Below are 18,393 nucleotides of genomic sequence, written 5' to 3' on the forward strand. Positions count from 1 at the left end.
CACCCCCTCCCCCTCCAGGTTTGGCTTTTCTGTAAGACCGTTGAGGACGCGTGCAGCTTGACTTGACCTGCGACGTCATCAGTGGCCCTGACGTCATCAGCAAGGGCGTTTTTCTGACGTGAAATACAAATTGGTCCCAGAGCGAGCAAAAGTGATCAAATTCCTCACCACCTTCCTCCACGCCCAGGAACGGTGTGTCTGGGTGCCTCAGCCAATCCAGTTGATAATGCCTTCAATTTCAGAATTCACGCGAACCAAAGCCGGCCATCAGAAGCCGTGCGACGCAATGGTTAGCTCCAAGTTCACACCCGTCCATCGATGTGAGGAAGTTGGCATCCCCACGACCCCTTACGCCCTGGCTCCTCATAATCGCTCACGCGGCGCGAGGAAGAGGATGCACCACTTAAGCTCGAATTAATCCGACAAGTGCTGAGGGGGAGGAGGGCGGGGCGGGAGCCGTAGCATTCGAGGCCTCGGACGGGAGACGGTCAAAGTGCAACGAAGTGATTACATACCGAGCCGGCGGGGCGAAATGCTAAAACTCCCAGGGGGTATCAACTCGGCTATCAACCCCGCACACGGCCATTGCATGCATAGCCATACCGCAACGGTGTGGCCAAGTTCGGAATCGCTAAACGGACGGGCGCGGAGGAGGCTAAGTGAGGTATTAACTCGGCGCTACCCTATCGCTGAATGATGCCCTGTCCGTTCCAGTTGGGTCTCGCGGTCAACACAGCCGCCGTGCGAGCCCGCGGCACGTGGCGGATGTCCGCCTGCGCCCTGTCAGCACCCTGGGTGAGGGACGCCGCCGAGCCCTGCCGCTCCTGGGCCCCGCCTCCCGACCACCTGGGCCGCATCTGGGCGCGACTGAGCGGCTCGCCTCCCGCCAGCAGCACCGCAGTCAGACAGGGGGAGGCGGGGAACGGGCAGAGGGGCCGGGCGGGAGTGGCGGGCGGGAGCCGGACAGGGGAGAGCGGCACGTCCGGCGGGTGTACTGAGGTCGTGTGTCACGGCCTGCGGCGATGCGTCACCACGCAGGCCACGCAAGGAATGGGTCTGCCCAGCGGGATCACCACCTTACTTGGCGTGTCGCGCTGCTACGGAGGGCGCGACGCCGCAGTGTTGTGTGCATGAGTCATGTGACGCTATATAACGAGATGCTCGGGCCCAGAACTGCTTTCAGACTGCCGAGATCGTTTTTTATCGCCTTCAGAACACATGTACGAAATAGGTCGCGCAGGGCCCTTTTTGTTTGATCGCTTGCAGAGCACATGTACGAGAAAGATCCAGCAGGGGAGGGCGAGAAATGACCTCAGCCAAGCCCGTCGGCGTTGCAGCCCGTCATGTTGGCATGACTCAATGTGATTCAGGAGAGTTCCCGGCAGGCAGCCCCAGCCGGTTTCATTTCGACGAAATCCTGGGACACAGTCCGGTGGCCGGGAGCCGGCCGCGGTCCGGTCCGACCGGCGGTACTCACCCAGGCCGGCCTGACCCACCACCCAGGTCAGGCGCAGGAACAGCATCACGCCCCAAATATTCAGCAGACATCGCATCTGGGGACGGGAGCCGCCGCCGGTCAGCCAGACAGCAAAACGGAATGCGCTGTAGATAACATGAGTCAGGCAGAAAAATCAACGGTTGAGCACGAGATCCGCGTTGTGTTAACTATCTGGAAATGTGACCACGACGATGGTTTGCCCTGCCACAAATGGGACGTGGGGAGCTGACGCTCGGCATCAGGGGCAGGAGTAGCTGTTGCCGCAAGCCGGCTGACCGGCTGGAAGCCCTTCACTGCCAGCAGTCGGCGGTGGCGGACGCGAATAAGCGATCTCCCCTCACAGCGATCAGATTATTCCGTAAGCGGATGGTCAAATATGAACAGTTGAAGGGCTTCGATGATAACAAACATCAGGAGGCCTTATGAAGAAAAGAACAAACGCAATAAAGTCTTATGGAACTGACACTGAATCACTTTGGTTTAGTAACAGTTATGCACGGTTTTAACGTAATTGCGCCGTAATGAAAACGCAACTGCTACCGCCCGTTAGTACTTACATATACGCCCTCGATCCAGCCGAATTTGATGGCTTTTCCCTTTTGAGCCGACTCCGGCTTGGCTTCCACATCGCCGATGTCCTGCAAACGAGGCAAAGTGAGCACGCCATACAACATTTCACATCTGTTGCGCCCGTCTGAACCAAAGATTGTGTGCAAGTCGCTACCACGTAACGAGGACAACGAGTAGTGTAACATGCAGTTGCAGCTTCCAGTCAGCGGCGGGTCGGAGGGAGATGTGTTTAAAGTGTTTTGTCCCGGATTGGCAGGCGACCTCCTGAGGCAGACGTCGCTACTTGGTACACAAACATTCCTCCCGAGGAAGATATTTCATCGGATGTTGGGAAGATGTTCACTGCGACGTGCATCTCATTTTCAACTCTGTTAGCAGGTTTGCAGCCTCACATCCTATCATATATCCTTGCCCTGTCGCCCTTTCTCCACACCCGTATCAAATCGACGAATGCAGTGTGTTGCGTCGGCCAAAAGAGAGAATATGACGCATGGTCTTTTATCAGCAAGGTAAGGGTCACATGTGTGATCCATCTTGAGGACAGTCACTTTGTGGCTCCAAAAACCGTAACAAATGACTTCGCCTACTGTTTGTCACAACTGCTTTGTCGAATGAAAAGGTCGCAAATAACTTTGCAGCACAATGAGGCCGCAAGCAAACGGATGGTGACCGTCATTTCTGCAACTGCAGATTAGCTACTAAAGAAAATAGCTGAACGTTCCAGCTGGTGGCAAAGCGTTACATGATACGACCACCATCACGCTCGCGGTACCTTGCTTCTGACGCAGTAAACAAACGACATTTTTGTGGCCGCTCATACAACTTATAACGCCGCCTGATTACGCCATGTGATTTCGGCGGGCGCGGCAACTAGCACGTGAAACCATTTTTCATGACGTGGAAGGGAATGCATTCAAGTCGCTGCTACGTCAAGGCGTTTTGCGCATTACCCGCTGCGTGCCTAGCACATCAGGAACGTTACTTTCCGTGTACTCCCAGGGTCTCGGTGTCTGGCATTACGATGCTATGAGAGCGTTACGGTACTGACAGCCGACAGCGCTTCATACGGAATCGCAGGTTCTCATAACCAAAATCGACCCTCGCGCATGACAGACAATCCATCCAAGGAGAGCTGGAAGTCATGCAGATCCAGTAACTCAGCGCGCGGCCTCGAAGCCACGCCCGCCGCCTTCCCAAGCGCCCTCGGAATCTCCGTTCGCCCCGGCCCTAATTTAGAGAAAAGCCGGGCCGTTCGTCGAAAGGTCCGCGCTAGAGGCCGGTCAGACACCGCGTAAAAACCGGCGACGGCGTGCCGGGAGCGTGCGCGCGAGCCGGCTGGTATGCAGGGCCGGCTCGTTTCCAGGGCCGGACGGAGCCGCCAGGCACGGAATGCGGACGGTAGCCCGCCGTCCGGTCCGAGATCGCGGGCGCCGGCGGACCGGGGCGTCACGCGACGCCGTCACGGCGCGCTCCGCCGTGACGAGGACGCTGCAACCCTCGTCACGCGCGGAAGATAAGCGATGACGGAGCCACAGGCTATCAGGCACCGAACGGTGGATTCTGGCGCCGGTGGCTCGAACTGGGGTCTCCAGACGTAGGTTGCCCTTCTCAAGGCGTATGCGGGATTTCGCAGTTACGGGCCAGGCAACTCTTAACTTTTCGCTGATTTTTTAGCGCGCCGTCGGTGTGCAAAACGACTTACATGGCGTATGTTCTAAACTACTTGTTTTACGCACCTGTCTCGCTTCCTTAGTGCCCACATGCATGCGCATACCAATCCATGCGTTAACCTGATGAAGAAGTGGAGGACAAGTGCCAGTCGTGTCCTCCCCTTCGAATAGGCCATTGGGCAACCGGTCTTCCTTAGCAGGCTATCGCACACGCCAGAGAATGAGTTAGTGCGCTATCGCACGAAAACATTACATCAACAGCGTTCGCCAACCATTACCTAACCAGAAATAAGTGTTAAGCGTGTTTGCAGCAGTGCAATAAGCGACGCTGAAGGCTGTTCAATCAGCATGCTAATAGATGGTGCTTCACATATTAGATTTCAGCTGTTCCACGAAACATCCTAACACCTCCGATTAGTCACGACGAATGACGAATGACGAATGACGAATGACGAATGACGAATGACGGATGGCTGTCGATTGACTGTCAAAATTACCGAGTAAGTCCGTCAACTCGCTTCATACACCATGTGTTTTTCGAACGGAAGAAAGCCTGGTGCCCACAGAATGCGGCAACCACCCAGGACGCCCAGACGCTTCACATCAACACGGGATAATGTCACGCTATGATCACAAGGGCACGCCCCTTGACTGCATCCTGGTGAAAACATGACGTGATATGTTGATCTCCGCGCTACGTCACTTCACTCGTCAGTTCCTTTCCACTTGTCTTTCGAGACAACTCACAGCAAAACACGCAAGGAAACAGAGCAGGCAAAATCACGCCATTTTCTAATAAAGGGCTTGGCACGAGCTCCCCCTTCCTCCCCCCCCCCCCCCCCCCAGGCGGCTCGAGTTGGTCTTGGCTGGCTTGAAAGCCATCTGTACGAGCGCCGGTGTAGAAATGTTGCCAAAAATTCGCAAAAACGACGACGCCGGGCCTTGAACTCTCCGCCAGCCTGCAATTTTGTCATCCTCGTGACGCACGTCAGGCCGCTTCCTTGGCTACTCGACTCAACACGCGACGAGTCAGGCTGACGAGTCACCAAGTATATTACCAGGTAATGCAATTTAATTTGTTAAAATATCTCGCAAATTAGGAAGCACCCATTTGTTTTACAAACGAACTACTGCACTGAACATTTCATACGCACGTGCACAAAACTGACAATTTTCGTTTCTTATAGCTAGACGGTTGCAAATCGTTAACAGAAAGCAGCTGAAGAGGCAGCGCAAGCGGAAAAAGCAAGCTGGAGGCGCCTAATGCTACCATATTCTGAAGCTTTCCTTGATCCACGAGGTTTTCTGAGCTGGCCTGGACTATGCAAGTTGATTGCTCTCGCTTCTTTGCGACTCTGCGATTACGCGCATTTTTTTTATAAAATGCGCCAAAATCATGTAAGGCTTAGCCTTTCTGCAAATATCTCGCACCGTTTTCCGCTGCACGCTACTCCGGTATCTCGATCCCACGGTATCGTATAATTACGCCATTGAGCAGCACAGAAACAAAATTGAGACCGCTTATAACCAGCCTTGGCAACCCCCTCCTCCTTCACTGGAGCGACCCCCGCCCGTCTGGCGGACGCGGCGGCGCGGCCGGCCAGCGCCGCTCCGTCCGGCGGCAGCCTCACGTCTGGCGCGCCAGCCCGCCGGCGCCGCCGCCGCCGCCGCCGCCGCCGCCGCCCGGCCCCGGCGCCCGGGTAATTGCGGAAGGGCCGCGCCGGATGGCGCCGCCAAGGCGAGCTCAGCCCCGTCGGGGAAGGTGAGCCGGTACTTAATACGCCGAAGCTATTGACCTGGTGATGGCCGGCGCGCGCGCGCGGCGCGTGCGGTCGCCGCCCGCCGCCGCGCACGGCAGGCACCCGCACACGCTACTGCCAGATTGCGTGACGTCAATGATGTTCTAAAAATGGGAAACAAACACCAGGTTCTCAATGACGATGTGACGCGGATGGAGCACCGGATGCTAGGTGGAAACATGTTCTTTCTCATATACGTCACGGATCAGGTACGTTTAGCCAGGGAGCCAAACAACAAGAAATAACCTCGCCCAGGTTTCAGACAAAGGATTATTTCGGGGTGTTTGTGAACGCAGGCAGGACCACTATTCGATGACATCTTGGCCGGTATGGCCAATAGTCAATAAGTCGGTCAGTACCAGTCGGTCCATATCCGTCGGTCAATATCAGTAAGTCAACATCAGTCGGGATGCGTTTTGGGATTTTCGTTGTGTTGAGCCGGAGCGGCACAAACCGTTACAACTATGACGCAAAACGACGTCTGAGCGTGGGCGCCCGACGCAACCCTCTCAGAATTTCAAATAGGTCTAGCCCGTCGAATTCTTTGATCCAACAGGACCTGCTCCACGTACCCCGAAGCACTGGTGACGGCCGCCGACAAGTTCTCTTGACGGGCGGCATTCCTGGCGTTGTTGGGAGTGCCGTGAACGGCCCACTTCACATCAACGCGTCAAATCACCCACGCAAACCAGATAAGCGGCATCAGGCAGACAATTCACTTCGGAGAAACTCGGACGTCAGAGCGACGACATAAAGGACGGGATTGATTTAGTGGCGCCTGTGACGTCACGGGGACCGGTTATTTAATGCTGTTACTGACACCCGATTCGGCGAATGTTAAGACGATGAGTCACGTGGGCCATTTTATTTCGTGACGCTCATAGCCATGTGGATCCGGTATTACTCAGTGTGGAAGTACATTGCTTTTCAACAGTTATGGAACCTTAAGCTAGACACAGTACCAGCAATTTCACCAGCCGGGTCGAGCTAATGTTGGCGAGGATGGCCGGCGTGGCCTGCATCCCGCGTTGAGCAATGTGGGATCTGACTGGATCTAGTGTTCGCCAGATCCGGTTCAATCCGGTGAGACCGGACTGTGCAGGATCTAGTGCTGATTAATGTCGACCCACGCTAATGCTGCGAAAAGATGGCTGAATGCGCCGCCGACCAAACTGGCTGGATTCTGCACTGACCCAAACCGGCTGATCACGTCTAACCAGATATACTGCATCAAAAGGAAACCAACCAAGCAGCCGCCAATGGCTGCATCGTGCGCCGGTATGATGAGAGTAGCCTGGTTCCCACGTGATTCAGTCTACAGCCGGCCAGATCTCTCGCGCTCAGTTCATCTAGAGCCGGCTGTACCCAGCGTCGGTCACTGACAAGGGAGCACTCCACATCTTCATGGGGTTTTGAACTGAAATGGTCACTTGAAGATCATTCCGTGCAGTTCACCGTTGTGCCCTTCTTAAGATCAAAGTCCCTCGAATTTCTAAGCTACACGCCCGCGAAGATGTGATTATTCCCCGGGAGATATTTCAAGGTAACCCAAGCGACCATGACGCCACTATAACGTCATTCAAATCCCGTCATTCCATCGGCCATGCGGCGATTAAGGCCAAGAAAAACAAAACTGTTGAGTCGTTCATAGCTAGCCTTCGTGAGCACGGTTTCCAGATATAACGGCCGCCAACTGGCTCTCAATCAATGTCGTGCAAGATAGGATGACGTAATCAGACAATGACGTAAGGTGGAGCATATTCACTGATTAGTGAAATTCGGTTATTTCGGGAAGTTTCCCAGCTGAAGAGCACACCAATAGTTACAAGTGGGCCTTTCCTATGATTTGTGCTGCTTGCCTCACGATCTACAAATGTGGAGAATCATCTTTAACCACAGTTGACTGAATCCAGCTGGATCCGGTCCTGATCCGAATCGTCAGGGACCAGTGGGGCTTAGGCAGGGGATGGCTGAATGCAGCAGTCCCCAACACCAGCCAGCCCAGCCGGCACCACATTCGCCAGTGCCGGCTGGATCAAGAGTCAGCCGGCCCAGCCGGAGCCGGCTGGACCCTGTGTTGGCTCCCGTCATCTGACCCGGTTACTGGCCGCCGACGATGTTGGCAGCGACCCCCGTTCGTTAGTGTCGTTGGCAGCACCGCCGGCAGACGGTACGCTCGCGGCACCCCCGCCGGGCGGTGCGGGCCGCACGAATCACGGCAAACCTACACGCCTCGAGTGTCTCGGAGCACGGCGCCACCCGTAATGGTGGAGATGTCCTTTACGGTGCGCGATGACGAAGGAATATTGCCCACGGCGAGCTAACGGAGGAATACCGCCCAGCCAACGACGCTACCAATCGTTTCGATGGTGCAACTGAAGCAACGCCATCACCAATTAGCCAACACCAATATCTGACGAATAACAGCCTTTTTATCGCGAGCGACGGGGCTGGGATGATGACACGGTAAACAATGAACAATGATTCGGTTTACCAATCACATTTAGAGCCTCCTGATTAGCTAGGTTATGTGGTTGCGGCATATAATGGTCACATTCTTGAAGAATTATCCCAGGTTGTCGTGTCGGCGCAATGCGATTATAGCATTGGAATTAATGTCTCGCTAGGGTCCTTCATCCACCACTGACGGGTTAACGGCCGTTAATATCCCCACCCCCCACCCCCACCCCTTCAGCTTGAAAAATACGTGTTTGGTTAATGATGATCATGTTTAAATGACGTCATATACTTGACCAGCGTTTGATATATATATATATATATATATATATATATATATATATATATATATGCCGACCTGCGGGTATGGCTTCAGGGCTGGAACCGGAGCTGACTAATGCTCGCACGTGCCAATGAGTCACGATGGTGTATTGCAATGACCAGGTCAGCGAAGGTCACGTCCGAATGGCATCGCATCCCACAATGACCTCTCACAAAAATTAGTTCTATTTTTTGTTGTGGAGGCTATGTTTGATCGTACCTGGCTTATGAGTGAGTTAATGAATAGCGAGCTGGTGACACAAACAAATTAGCTGATGATAAAGGATACTTAGCTACGAGCTCATCACGTGCCAGAACACAGGTTCCCAGGTCACGTCGAAATGATGTGACCTGATGACAAGCTGCATGCGTTTCACGTTGATGCTGGGCAGTTTGGGCGGTACCCACCTGGTACGGTGCCGTCCACAGCCCACGGGACGCACGTAGGTGGATCTTTGATGGAGCCAAGCTCTGTGCACCGATAGAGTGCACAGGCCATACTAACTGAACCAAACCATAACAAGAGGAGGGGCCTGGTACAACGCAACGTCACGCGCAGGTGCAGATGATAACGTGTTTTTCAATGTCTCAACATCATAACCAGGGGAGGGCAGCCTCACCGAGCATGGCCAGTGTGTAAGCAAAGGAGGGGTCTCGTCCAGCGTAGCCAGTACATAATAGGGGAAAGCAAAAATGTGCAACGTTGCTGATGGACGGTCTTCAACAGCTCCATGTGTCTTGGGTTTGTACTCATTAAACCAAACCTACGGGTCATTTGAGGTGACGCCAATGAAATGCACAGCTTGCTTTCTGCACACCAGACGTTACGATATGGGGGCAGCTTAAGAACTGCTTACATCAATCAGACCACAGAGCTCGTGGGGTTTGCATAAAGAAAATGGCTGTATTTCATCTTTACACCTAACATAGTGCTATGAATACACAAAGAATACATGTTAATCACCGCCGTAAAAGAAAGCGCGACTTAGTGACCCTTGTTCGGGTTATTTTCCGGGAAAATCTTTCGGCCAGTTTAGAGCACGGTGCTGCAATTTTGGCTACCTGAGTTAACTTTATGGCGTGGAAGTTCAAAGTTTTACAAAAAAAAACTTACAAAACAACCCAGATTTGAACTTTCCGAACTAGACAATTGATGATCTACAACCTTTTTCTTCACATCGTGCCACTGACATTTTTCCGAAAAGGGACGTTTACCATTCATTCTCCGCAGGGAAAGCAGCTCAACCAAGTTTTCTGGACAGATGCTCTTAGTGTCATCACTTTGAAGTGCATTGCTATCTTGCTGGTGGTATTTTGGAAGGCCAGGCTATCCCAGGTCAGGCGAGGTCAAGCTCCAACATGTACGAGCACAACTGACCTTTTGAAAGTCATGCAATTTAAACCTGATTGGCACATACCTAACTGTTCTATGACACTTGCCATGCTGTTTTCCTCATTCACATGGCTTTCTGAAGTTCTTGATATAGCTGGATGGTCCAATGCAGCAGTCACTACTCCTTTAACCTCCTGTGACCTGCAGTCTCTACAAGTGCCATCTCGTAGTTTGCCCAGGGTTGAAGACAACATTTTACTCTTTGTGGTAACATGCTTAGTTCTTGAGACAATGAGTAAGACCCATAAAGTGTTAATTTGACATCCATAAACTGATCTGGCCTGTCACGGCAAGGGCAACAATGAAAAATGGTGGTAGAGTGAGGATGAAGCATGGTTGCTGCTTCTGCATGGAATGCATCTCTACCTGTTACAACATATGAGTGCCAATGAAATCAGGAGCAGACCATCATGGCTGATAATAATGGCATCAAAATATGCTAAAATAACATGTTTTCTAGATAAACAAAGCATAGAAACACACTTAGTATGCATGTGTACCAACATACCTAATCCAGTTTCATTTAAACATAAGATGAATATACCAGTAAATGTCCATTTAAAAAGCTAAGTAACTTATAATGTATCTGTTCTAATTACATGCAAAAACAACATGTTGATGACCAGGCCGCAGGAACTAGCAAGGACCAGGGGGGCTGCATCAATTTAATCTTGTCCTATGGATGTTGTATGGAAAAATAATGAAAAAATAACCATCAACTCAAACTTAGGATGGCTTTCTGTTGTCCCTGTTGGTCCCTGCAAGGCTGCAACATCAACCTTTGAACTGAACTCTTTTTTCTGCATTTCATGAAATCAGTGCAAGCAGATAAATAATTACATTTCCTCAGCCTTAATAACCATGGTTTAAATTGAATATGGGGATAACACCACACAAAACTACATAAATTTCAAAGTGGAACAGCATGAGCCACACAGACATCACACTAGACACTAATGCATTTTCATGCTAGGTCTGGATGCTTACCTTGACATAGTTCTGGTCCCGTAGTTCATCGATGGTAGGTCTCAGTTGACCTTCAGCTATTGACCCAAGGTTCCTGTAATGGGTCTCCCGAGGTAGGGCATCTCGGGTCAAGTAGTGTCGCAAACTTCGCAAATACTTGGTTTCATAATTTGCTACTGAGGGACGTCCCTGAGAGTTGGAGTTGCTGCCTGGCTGGTAGTCTGGTGAGAGGCCGCCTTCCGTGGGAGGCTCCCGGAAATCAACACTTGCTCTGGCAACTTGAAATCTGCTCGCTCCAACATCTGGATCTAACTGATTCATTTCCACACCTTTGGGCATCTTCGATGCTTGGGGACCCTACTCAAGAGCCTTCCACTGACAACTACCAGCCACTGAAGTGTTTCTCAGCTTTGCCACGATTTTAAGCCAGGTCAGCGTGAAAAAACGCTTGAAACGATAAGATATGAAGATGTAAGTTCATAGGCTGAGATTGCGGAATCACAGCACAACGATAGCTTGTCAAAGCACTCAGCACCGATACTGCGTATATCTCTCCCGTCGAAAACCTCAGTTATCTCCGTCCAATATACCACGGCCCACAGCAGCTCTTCGCCTGCAGTCTTTCCACTTACACAGCTCTTACGGGCCACGATCGCGCTCAGCACGCCCCTCCACCTCCCCGTCCAGCACGAGACTGCACGCGCACTCGAATGCGCTCAGTAAACATCTGCAGCGCGCGGCGCCCCAGGCGCCGGCTTGCGTGAGAACTGGAGACAGTTATGACGCGTATGAGTCCTTCTCGGAGTGTATTATCGTTTTAGCTGCAGCATTCACACCGATTTATTCATGTGGCTCACCTGACTAAGATCGATTGCCCAATGAAAATATTGATGGGCAAAGGCAAGGACGATGAGACCCGCTTAGATTGGGTCGGCTAAGGCCCATCTTGATGGCAATATCCTTTTCAAAAACAAAATTTCGTAAACAAGATCAGTGGGCGTGGGTCATGGCCATGGTGGGCCAAGTATTTATTTCGTTTTATTGCAGGCAGTCTGTTGGCGTACAGGGACGTACAAGGCGGACGGGCCCAGGCAGGGGGAGGGGCGGCACTTGTGAGTAAAACAGTTACATGACAATGTATGTAAGGAAAATGAACGCATCGCATACATACGTACGAAGATGTTCATGCACAAATATTGGCAAGCGATGTTCGCATTTGTGAATATTTCTCATTGCAAGTATTTCTAACGCATGTGCTCGCAAGCGCTGCTGCGCGTATTGCAAATGTTTGCATTACAAATGTCCGTATCACAGATGTTCACGATCGCGAATGTTCGTAAAATAACAGATGTTTGGTAAGTGCACATGTTCGACCAAATCGCAATCGTTCGCATGTGCTGCACTCGGTATGTCAACAGCGTTGGCAAAGGCGAATTTTAACCGCCAAATGAAGAGCGTGCATATACCTGACTGTCTGTACGTGTGAACACATTGCGTCTACGAACATTTGCCATATTAACATTTGTGGTTCGAGTTATCGTTAAACGTACATTAGCATGGACGAACGATAGCGACGCGAACATTTGCACTTACGGACATTTGCGTCAACGAACATCTGCGTACGTGTACTTGCCTGCGAGCATCCGTCAAACATGAATTTGTCCGTTTGCCGGGAAAACTGTGAGGTCTTCTCTTAAAACGTGATAAACAGCGATTTTCAAAAACGTTGGTGTGCTTATGGGAACCGACGGGGAAACCGAGGGATTGTGGGCTAAGGCGTTTGGGAAAATAACCGAAAAGCATGTAGGCGAATGCCTTTTTGCTGAATTTCATCATGTCTGCTTTTACCGCCATGTCAATACAGTAAGATGTTAGGAGTTGAACGGCAATTTGCCTACACGCCCTTTTGCAGGCATGCCAAATTGGTTTTCCGTTGATAGTTGGAAACAGGGATGTAGTTTCCTTTTCAGCTGATGTCGGAGGAGCTCCAGACCGCTCAAGTCGGGCTCCAGCCCCCCAACGTTTGTCGGCTATTTGCGGAGGCGGGTTTCGTCACTTCTCTTTACCGTTGTAGATGATTCGCTAAAAAGAGTTCAATCCACCGTGCCGTGAGGGCGCAGTCTGCCTTGCGGAGGCGCAGGTTGCTATGGCAGCGTGGTCAATGTGTCTCGCTTGCCATTTCACGCCCGCGATATTCCGTGGCAAGCCGCTACACCTCCAGAAAGGTAGACTCGCTCGAGAAATGACTTAAACCGGTGTTCTGTTGACTGGGTAACCCAGTGACCCGTTGACTTGATCATCATATCCAGCCTATCGGTCACAGGTTGTCCTGCTCCCCGCACACAGTCGTTCCACGAGCGACATTGGGACGTGCGTCCAACCTACCACCCTGTGGACCTGTCCTGTATATATATATATATATATATATATATATATATATATATATATATATATATATATATATATATGGCTAGGTGTGGGTATGAGGGCAACTAGGTGTCTTAAATTTCATTCTGCAAGAACGGTTTGACTCTCCCCCTCAAACCGAAGTACAGGGCCGCCCCTTGCCGAATTCGTGCTTTATCCGATTATCTGCGCGTATTACCATATCGCTAGCGTAAACCTCTCCAATCCCAAACGGTATGAGTTCATAGCATCACATACCTTTGGGAAGAATTCGTCCTCTCTTCCGGATGTACGTGAGACGGACGGACAGACAGGGGCTTTACACTTGTGCCGGTCTGATCCTCCAGCATCCTCTGAACTTGGTGCTATGCACAAGGCAATCCACAATTATTGTTGCAGCTCCGCTCTGTAGCCATTTGTGGAATATGTATACCTTGTATAATCTGTGTGTGGTATCAATCTCGGACAGCGTGATGGACGCATCTAGTGGCTCCGTCGCAGACCAGGAACTGGGAAAGTATCGAGTTGTATGCCTCCCTTTTCGTTCGACGCAACGGGGGTTACCATAACCACGTAAACGTTGGAGGAGGAGTGACACGGTGCACCCGTGCCCTGCTCCTCACCTCCGGTTACGATGACTTGTATGTGGCGGCAGCCGCGGTGGGAGCGTGTGGCAGCGAAGGGTGTCAGCTGGTCTGTCTGGGAGGACAGCACCAGCCGTCACTGATGTGGTGGCGGCTGCGGTGGGAGCGTGAGACGGTTAAGTGTGGCAGTCAGTCCGTCTGAGAGGACAGCACCAGCCGTCACCGATGTGGCGGCGGCTGCGGTGGGAGCGTGAGACGGTTAAGTGTGTCAGCTGGTCTGTCTGGGAGGACAGCACCAGCCGTCACTGATGTGGTGGCGGCTGCGGTGGGAGCGTGAGACGGTTAAGTGTGGCAGTCAGTCTGTCTGAGAGGACAGCACCAGCCGTCACCGATGTGGCGGCGGCTGCGGTGGGAGCGTGAGACGGTTAAGTGTGTCAGCTGGTCCGTCTGAGAGGACAGCACCAGCCGTCACTGATGCGGTGGCGGCTGCGGTGGGAGCGTGAGACGGTTAAGTGTGTCAGCTGGTCCGTCTGAGAGGGCAGCGCCAGCCGTCACTGATGTGGCGGCGGCTGCAGTGGGAGCGTGAGACGGTGAAGTGTGTCAGTCGGTCCGTCTGAGAGGACAGCACCAGCCGTCATCGATCGATTGGCAAATATTGACCGACGATTGGTTCTGACGAGATAGCACCGTGCTAGTTCGCCGTGATTGGAGGTGGCTTATCAGACGTCGGCGGCGCCGGACCGCTGAGATTGCCTCTCCCGCAGCCGGTGCAGCAATTCGTGGTAATTCCATGCAGACCGTCAGGGGCCACGCAGCACGGAGGGGGGGGGGGGGGGGGCCGGGCGTCGCCGTGGATGGAGGGCATCCTCACGCCGCTGAGTACCCAGGGAGGAATGCATGAAGGGACCTTGACGCTTTGAAAGGAACCTGGGACTGACGTACTGGCTCAAGGCGATTTTCTCAGTGTTGCGAATTTCTCACAGCGAATGCGTTCTCTCACGCCTAATCGAGGAACCCGAGGTCTAACCGCCCCGTCTGAGGAGTCTGTCGCGTTTCCGGATCCAGTGGCTAGTTGATCCTGCAGTTGAGGTTTTTGTTCGAGCGATTTTGAGGAAATAGGACACGCTAACAAACAGTACATGTAACACTGACAACACCGATAGATCCTACCTCGACGCTGTGTGGTGTTTCGCCCGGGCCTCCTTTGCGACACCTATCTAGCCGACATTTTGTGCATCATTCTCGAAAAAAACAAATGGAGAATACGTACACTGCTGTACCAGACGGTACCTGCCTACCGAGCTCTTTATTAGTACCTGGCGTATATATAATACCATTGTAATAATATAGTAGTACCCGGAGCTCGATGAATACCATTGGAGGTGTGGATGCGGTGGATAAATCCATCCAAATAGAAACAAGCTTCACTGGAGCATGCAACCAAACATGCGGTAGCGAATTCCCGGAACTGGCGGGGATTGGTTCTTTCCATTTCTAACCGCTAGCTCTGCGCGCGCATTGCCCCCACCCACCCCACCCATCCCTTCCCCGGTCAAACCTCGACGATGTCACATGTTCTCCGTGACCGTGACCTAGGGTCAGTTACCGACGACTGTCGACTATGTGACATCTTGCGAGAATCGGGAACACAGAAGTCATTGTAAGGTCCTCCCCTCCTCTGCGGTGTACGGCTGCTTACACAGGCTTGTGGTTAAGCCTGAGGTGCGGGGCCCGATTCCCCTCGATGCCTCCCCCCCCCCTTCCTGTCAGGAGAGGAGGCAGGCGAAATATGTTCACTTCAGCACAGCTGAGTGCGTCTTAGGGCCGCAACGACGACTTTGCGCAGATGCCTAATCACAGCTGTGTTTATTTAAAGGGTTCAGGCAAACTGTGAAAGATGCGAAGACTGTAGAGAGCTGCTCTGAATGACGTCGGTCAGTGACGCTTGTCTGCTGACGGCGCCCTTCGCAACATGCTTACTTCTGGCGGGCTCTTCTTTGGGACGAGATATTTCGAATGGCTGTTGCAAAGATGGACCCTCGTTGAAATAAGCTCAACGTGGGGTGAAACCATCTAAAAATATTTGGGGTGGGTGCTCCAACATTAATTCTGGACCGCGGTAAAGACCGTTCTTGTCATGCCTCATCATAGGCCTCACGTCAAAAGTCTGCGGGCACGGAAACCTGGACCCACAAAATCAGCTGAGTTAGAGTCCAGTCCGCCAAAGTACTTTGTAAAGTTCCATCTACTACATCGCAGATGACAACCACAAGCGTAGTGGCCGATAGCGCTTCTTGACCCCTAGTACACCTCCTTCACCTGCCTGGCGGCTTACCAGGCCACACACAGGTGCCTCGATCCGGGCTAATATCAACAGTCGAGCGATACGCTGACTGAGATACGTGATCTGCCACGAGAGTCCGTTGACGAAAGGTAATCAACCGAGGCATGTGAGAAGCCCAGCCCAGAGTAAGGTCCACGGCAGATCTCTTAGCAGGAGACCCGGTGGTCAATGAATACAGGCGCTGCTGGGGTATCTGCCACGAATGTCCGTTGTCGAAAGGTAATCGACCGAGGCATGTGAGAAGCCCAGCCCAGAGTAAGGTCCACGGCAGATCTCTTAGCAGGAGACCCGGTGGTCAATGATTACAGGCGCCGCTGGGGTATTACAACTAAGCAACAACGGCTCTTGAAGTGTCATAGCTCTAACTGTCACCAGGTCAATAAGAGGTTGACACAAGTGATCTCACGTGTGCATTTCTCAAGTTAAGCTTATCTAAGCTCAATGTCTCAGTTTATTCAAACCCCTAGCCAGAAGCACTGAGTTGGATAGCAGATGTGTTATAATGCCCGTGCCATTCAACCCGATGCCTTTGATGATCGTATATAGGCGTAGAAACGCATTGGGAAGTGTGGGGTGCCTAGGGGGCATGAGGGCCGGTGGATTAACGCCAAATTCGAAACAATTCTTTCCATGCACCACCACATGGTTAGCGTCGCTCTCAACAAGCAAGGACGGGAGCGTGAGGGCCGTCCATATTCCTACAATACGTTATGCATGGAGGTTGATAGGAGAGGGATGCGATGGAGCGCAACAGAAGCATAACAAGGGATGGGGGTGGAAGTCTAGGACAACGTACTACCTGGCCAGAGAACCACTGTGAGTCGCTGAGGGTTACATCTGACCAAAATAGGGCATACGAAGGAAAGGGAAGAATCTGAGAGGATGGCTGGTGGCGGTGTACGAAAAATCCGAAACGAGCTGGATTCGATACGATGCGCGTGGTCAATTCAACCGGATGAGTCCGGACATTTGGAGAAGTTCTCTGACAAGGTAACTAGCCTAGTGACGAGCCTTAAAGAGAGTGAATGTAGGTGCAACCTCACAAATGCGTCAGCATGCTACATGTCGATGGTCGAAAATTGTCATCACTTACGTAAAGAGCCATAATTAAAGCATATTAAAAGCCTAAATTGTGTAAAAGCACTGCTCATTCGGCAGCATCACAGAGCACCGACCATGAAATTCGAACCGGGCACACTCTGGCAGAGATCAGAAGGCGATTCTGAATAACTGGTGCCTGCGAAATCATCAATTCACGCATACGAAACTGCGTGGTTTGTCAAAAAGCAATAAGAAACCAGAGACACGTGTTATGACCGCTTAGATTAGCGGTAAGGCATTCTCATTGGTTCGCGTAGTTGACAAACGGGCTGTTATTTATGTAGGACCGTTTGAAACGCGACAGGGGCGGGTAAATGCATAAGATGAACATCTGTGTGTCTGTTCAGCTGTCTGCAGACGAGAGCTTTTCATTTCGGGTCTGCCCATGGCTGTGAGGCAAACAGCTCCGTTCGGATCGTTATGAGATTTATGTTCCGAAAAGGGAGACCGTCTGAGATCCGGTCAGATAACGGTCTCAACGTCATCAGAGCCCAGGAAATCAAGAAGCTTGCCAGGAGACTACAACGCAAGCATGATCAGAAAGAAGTCGACAGAACGTTACATCAAGTGGTGCTTTACTCCACAAGGAGACCCCCCCCCCCCCCCCATCCCACTCCAACGGTCCACGTGGAGCAATGATGAAGCGTGCCAAAAGGGAACCGAAGAGAACATTGGTGCACGTTGACCTCGCCGACGAGCTCAACGCGTTCCGGTGGTATCATTTGGGACACGATCGATAAAGCTCCGACTCTAATCAGACCCGAAGTGCCCCGGGCGTGGTAGGGGGCGCATGATGCAGCGCTGAGAATCGTGCGCCTAGTGATATGGAAGGAGCGCAGATCAGCGTTCTGCGTTCTCGACGGTGTTCTGCAGAGCTGAGGCGCTGCTCAACGCCTGATCAATCAAACCCGTCTCATCCGAAGCCAACGGCAAGCCAACGTTCTCACCAACAGGCTTCCTCTCGGACTTGTCCAGCACCTAGACTACGAACATACTGCGGGATGTGGCTGGTGGACTCTGGCATCGCTGGAAATAGGTTCAGCACCTCTTAACTGAATTTTGAATACACAGGTTGGGGAATTATGTATCAGCCCCCAGGTAAAATCCAAGTGGCCTGCCGCAGGAATTACTTTGAAGATACGTAGTGACATAATGCTGGTGGTCGATTCTGCGAACCCGCGGGTCCCGCGGCCAATGGGTGGTACAGAGACAGCAATAACGGGCAGCAAGTCTCGCCATGTCCGTAAATGTGTCAGCTCTAATAGCCCTGATACTATACATTAT

The 18,393-nt window shown here is 52.0% G+C and overlaps 1 protein-coding gene across 1 annotated transcript in view; it reads right to left on the reverse strand.

Moving 5' to 3' along the window:
• The window catches only part of LOC119099861 (solute carrier family 12 member 3-like), a 34,410-nt gene extending 23,042 nt beyond the window's left edge, over window positions 1-11,368 (reverse strand). The window contains 3 exon segments of the mRNA XM_037222953.1: window positions 1,478-1,553; window positions 2,056-2,136; window positions 10,696-11,368. Coding sequence (XP_037078848.1) covers window positions 1,478-1,553; window positions 2,056-2,136; window positions 10,696-11,013 — 475 coding nt within the window. The 5' untranslated portion in view covers window positions 11,014-11,368.
• Window positions 11,369-18,393: the final 7,025 nt, after the last annotated feature.

Source organism: Pollicipes pollicipes, unplaced genomic scaffold (genome assembly GCF_011947565.3).
Source record: "Pollicipes pollicipes isolate AB1234 unplaced genomic scaffold, Ppol_2.1 Scaffold_4881;HRSCAF=5763_pilon_pilon_pilon, whole genome shotgun sequence".
In the NCBI taxonomy this organism is placed as follows: domain Eukaryota; kingdom Metazoa; phylum Arthropoda; class Thecostraca; order Pollicipedomorpha; family Pollicipedidae; genus Pollicipes; species Pollicipes pollicipes.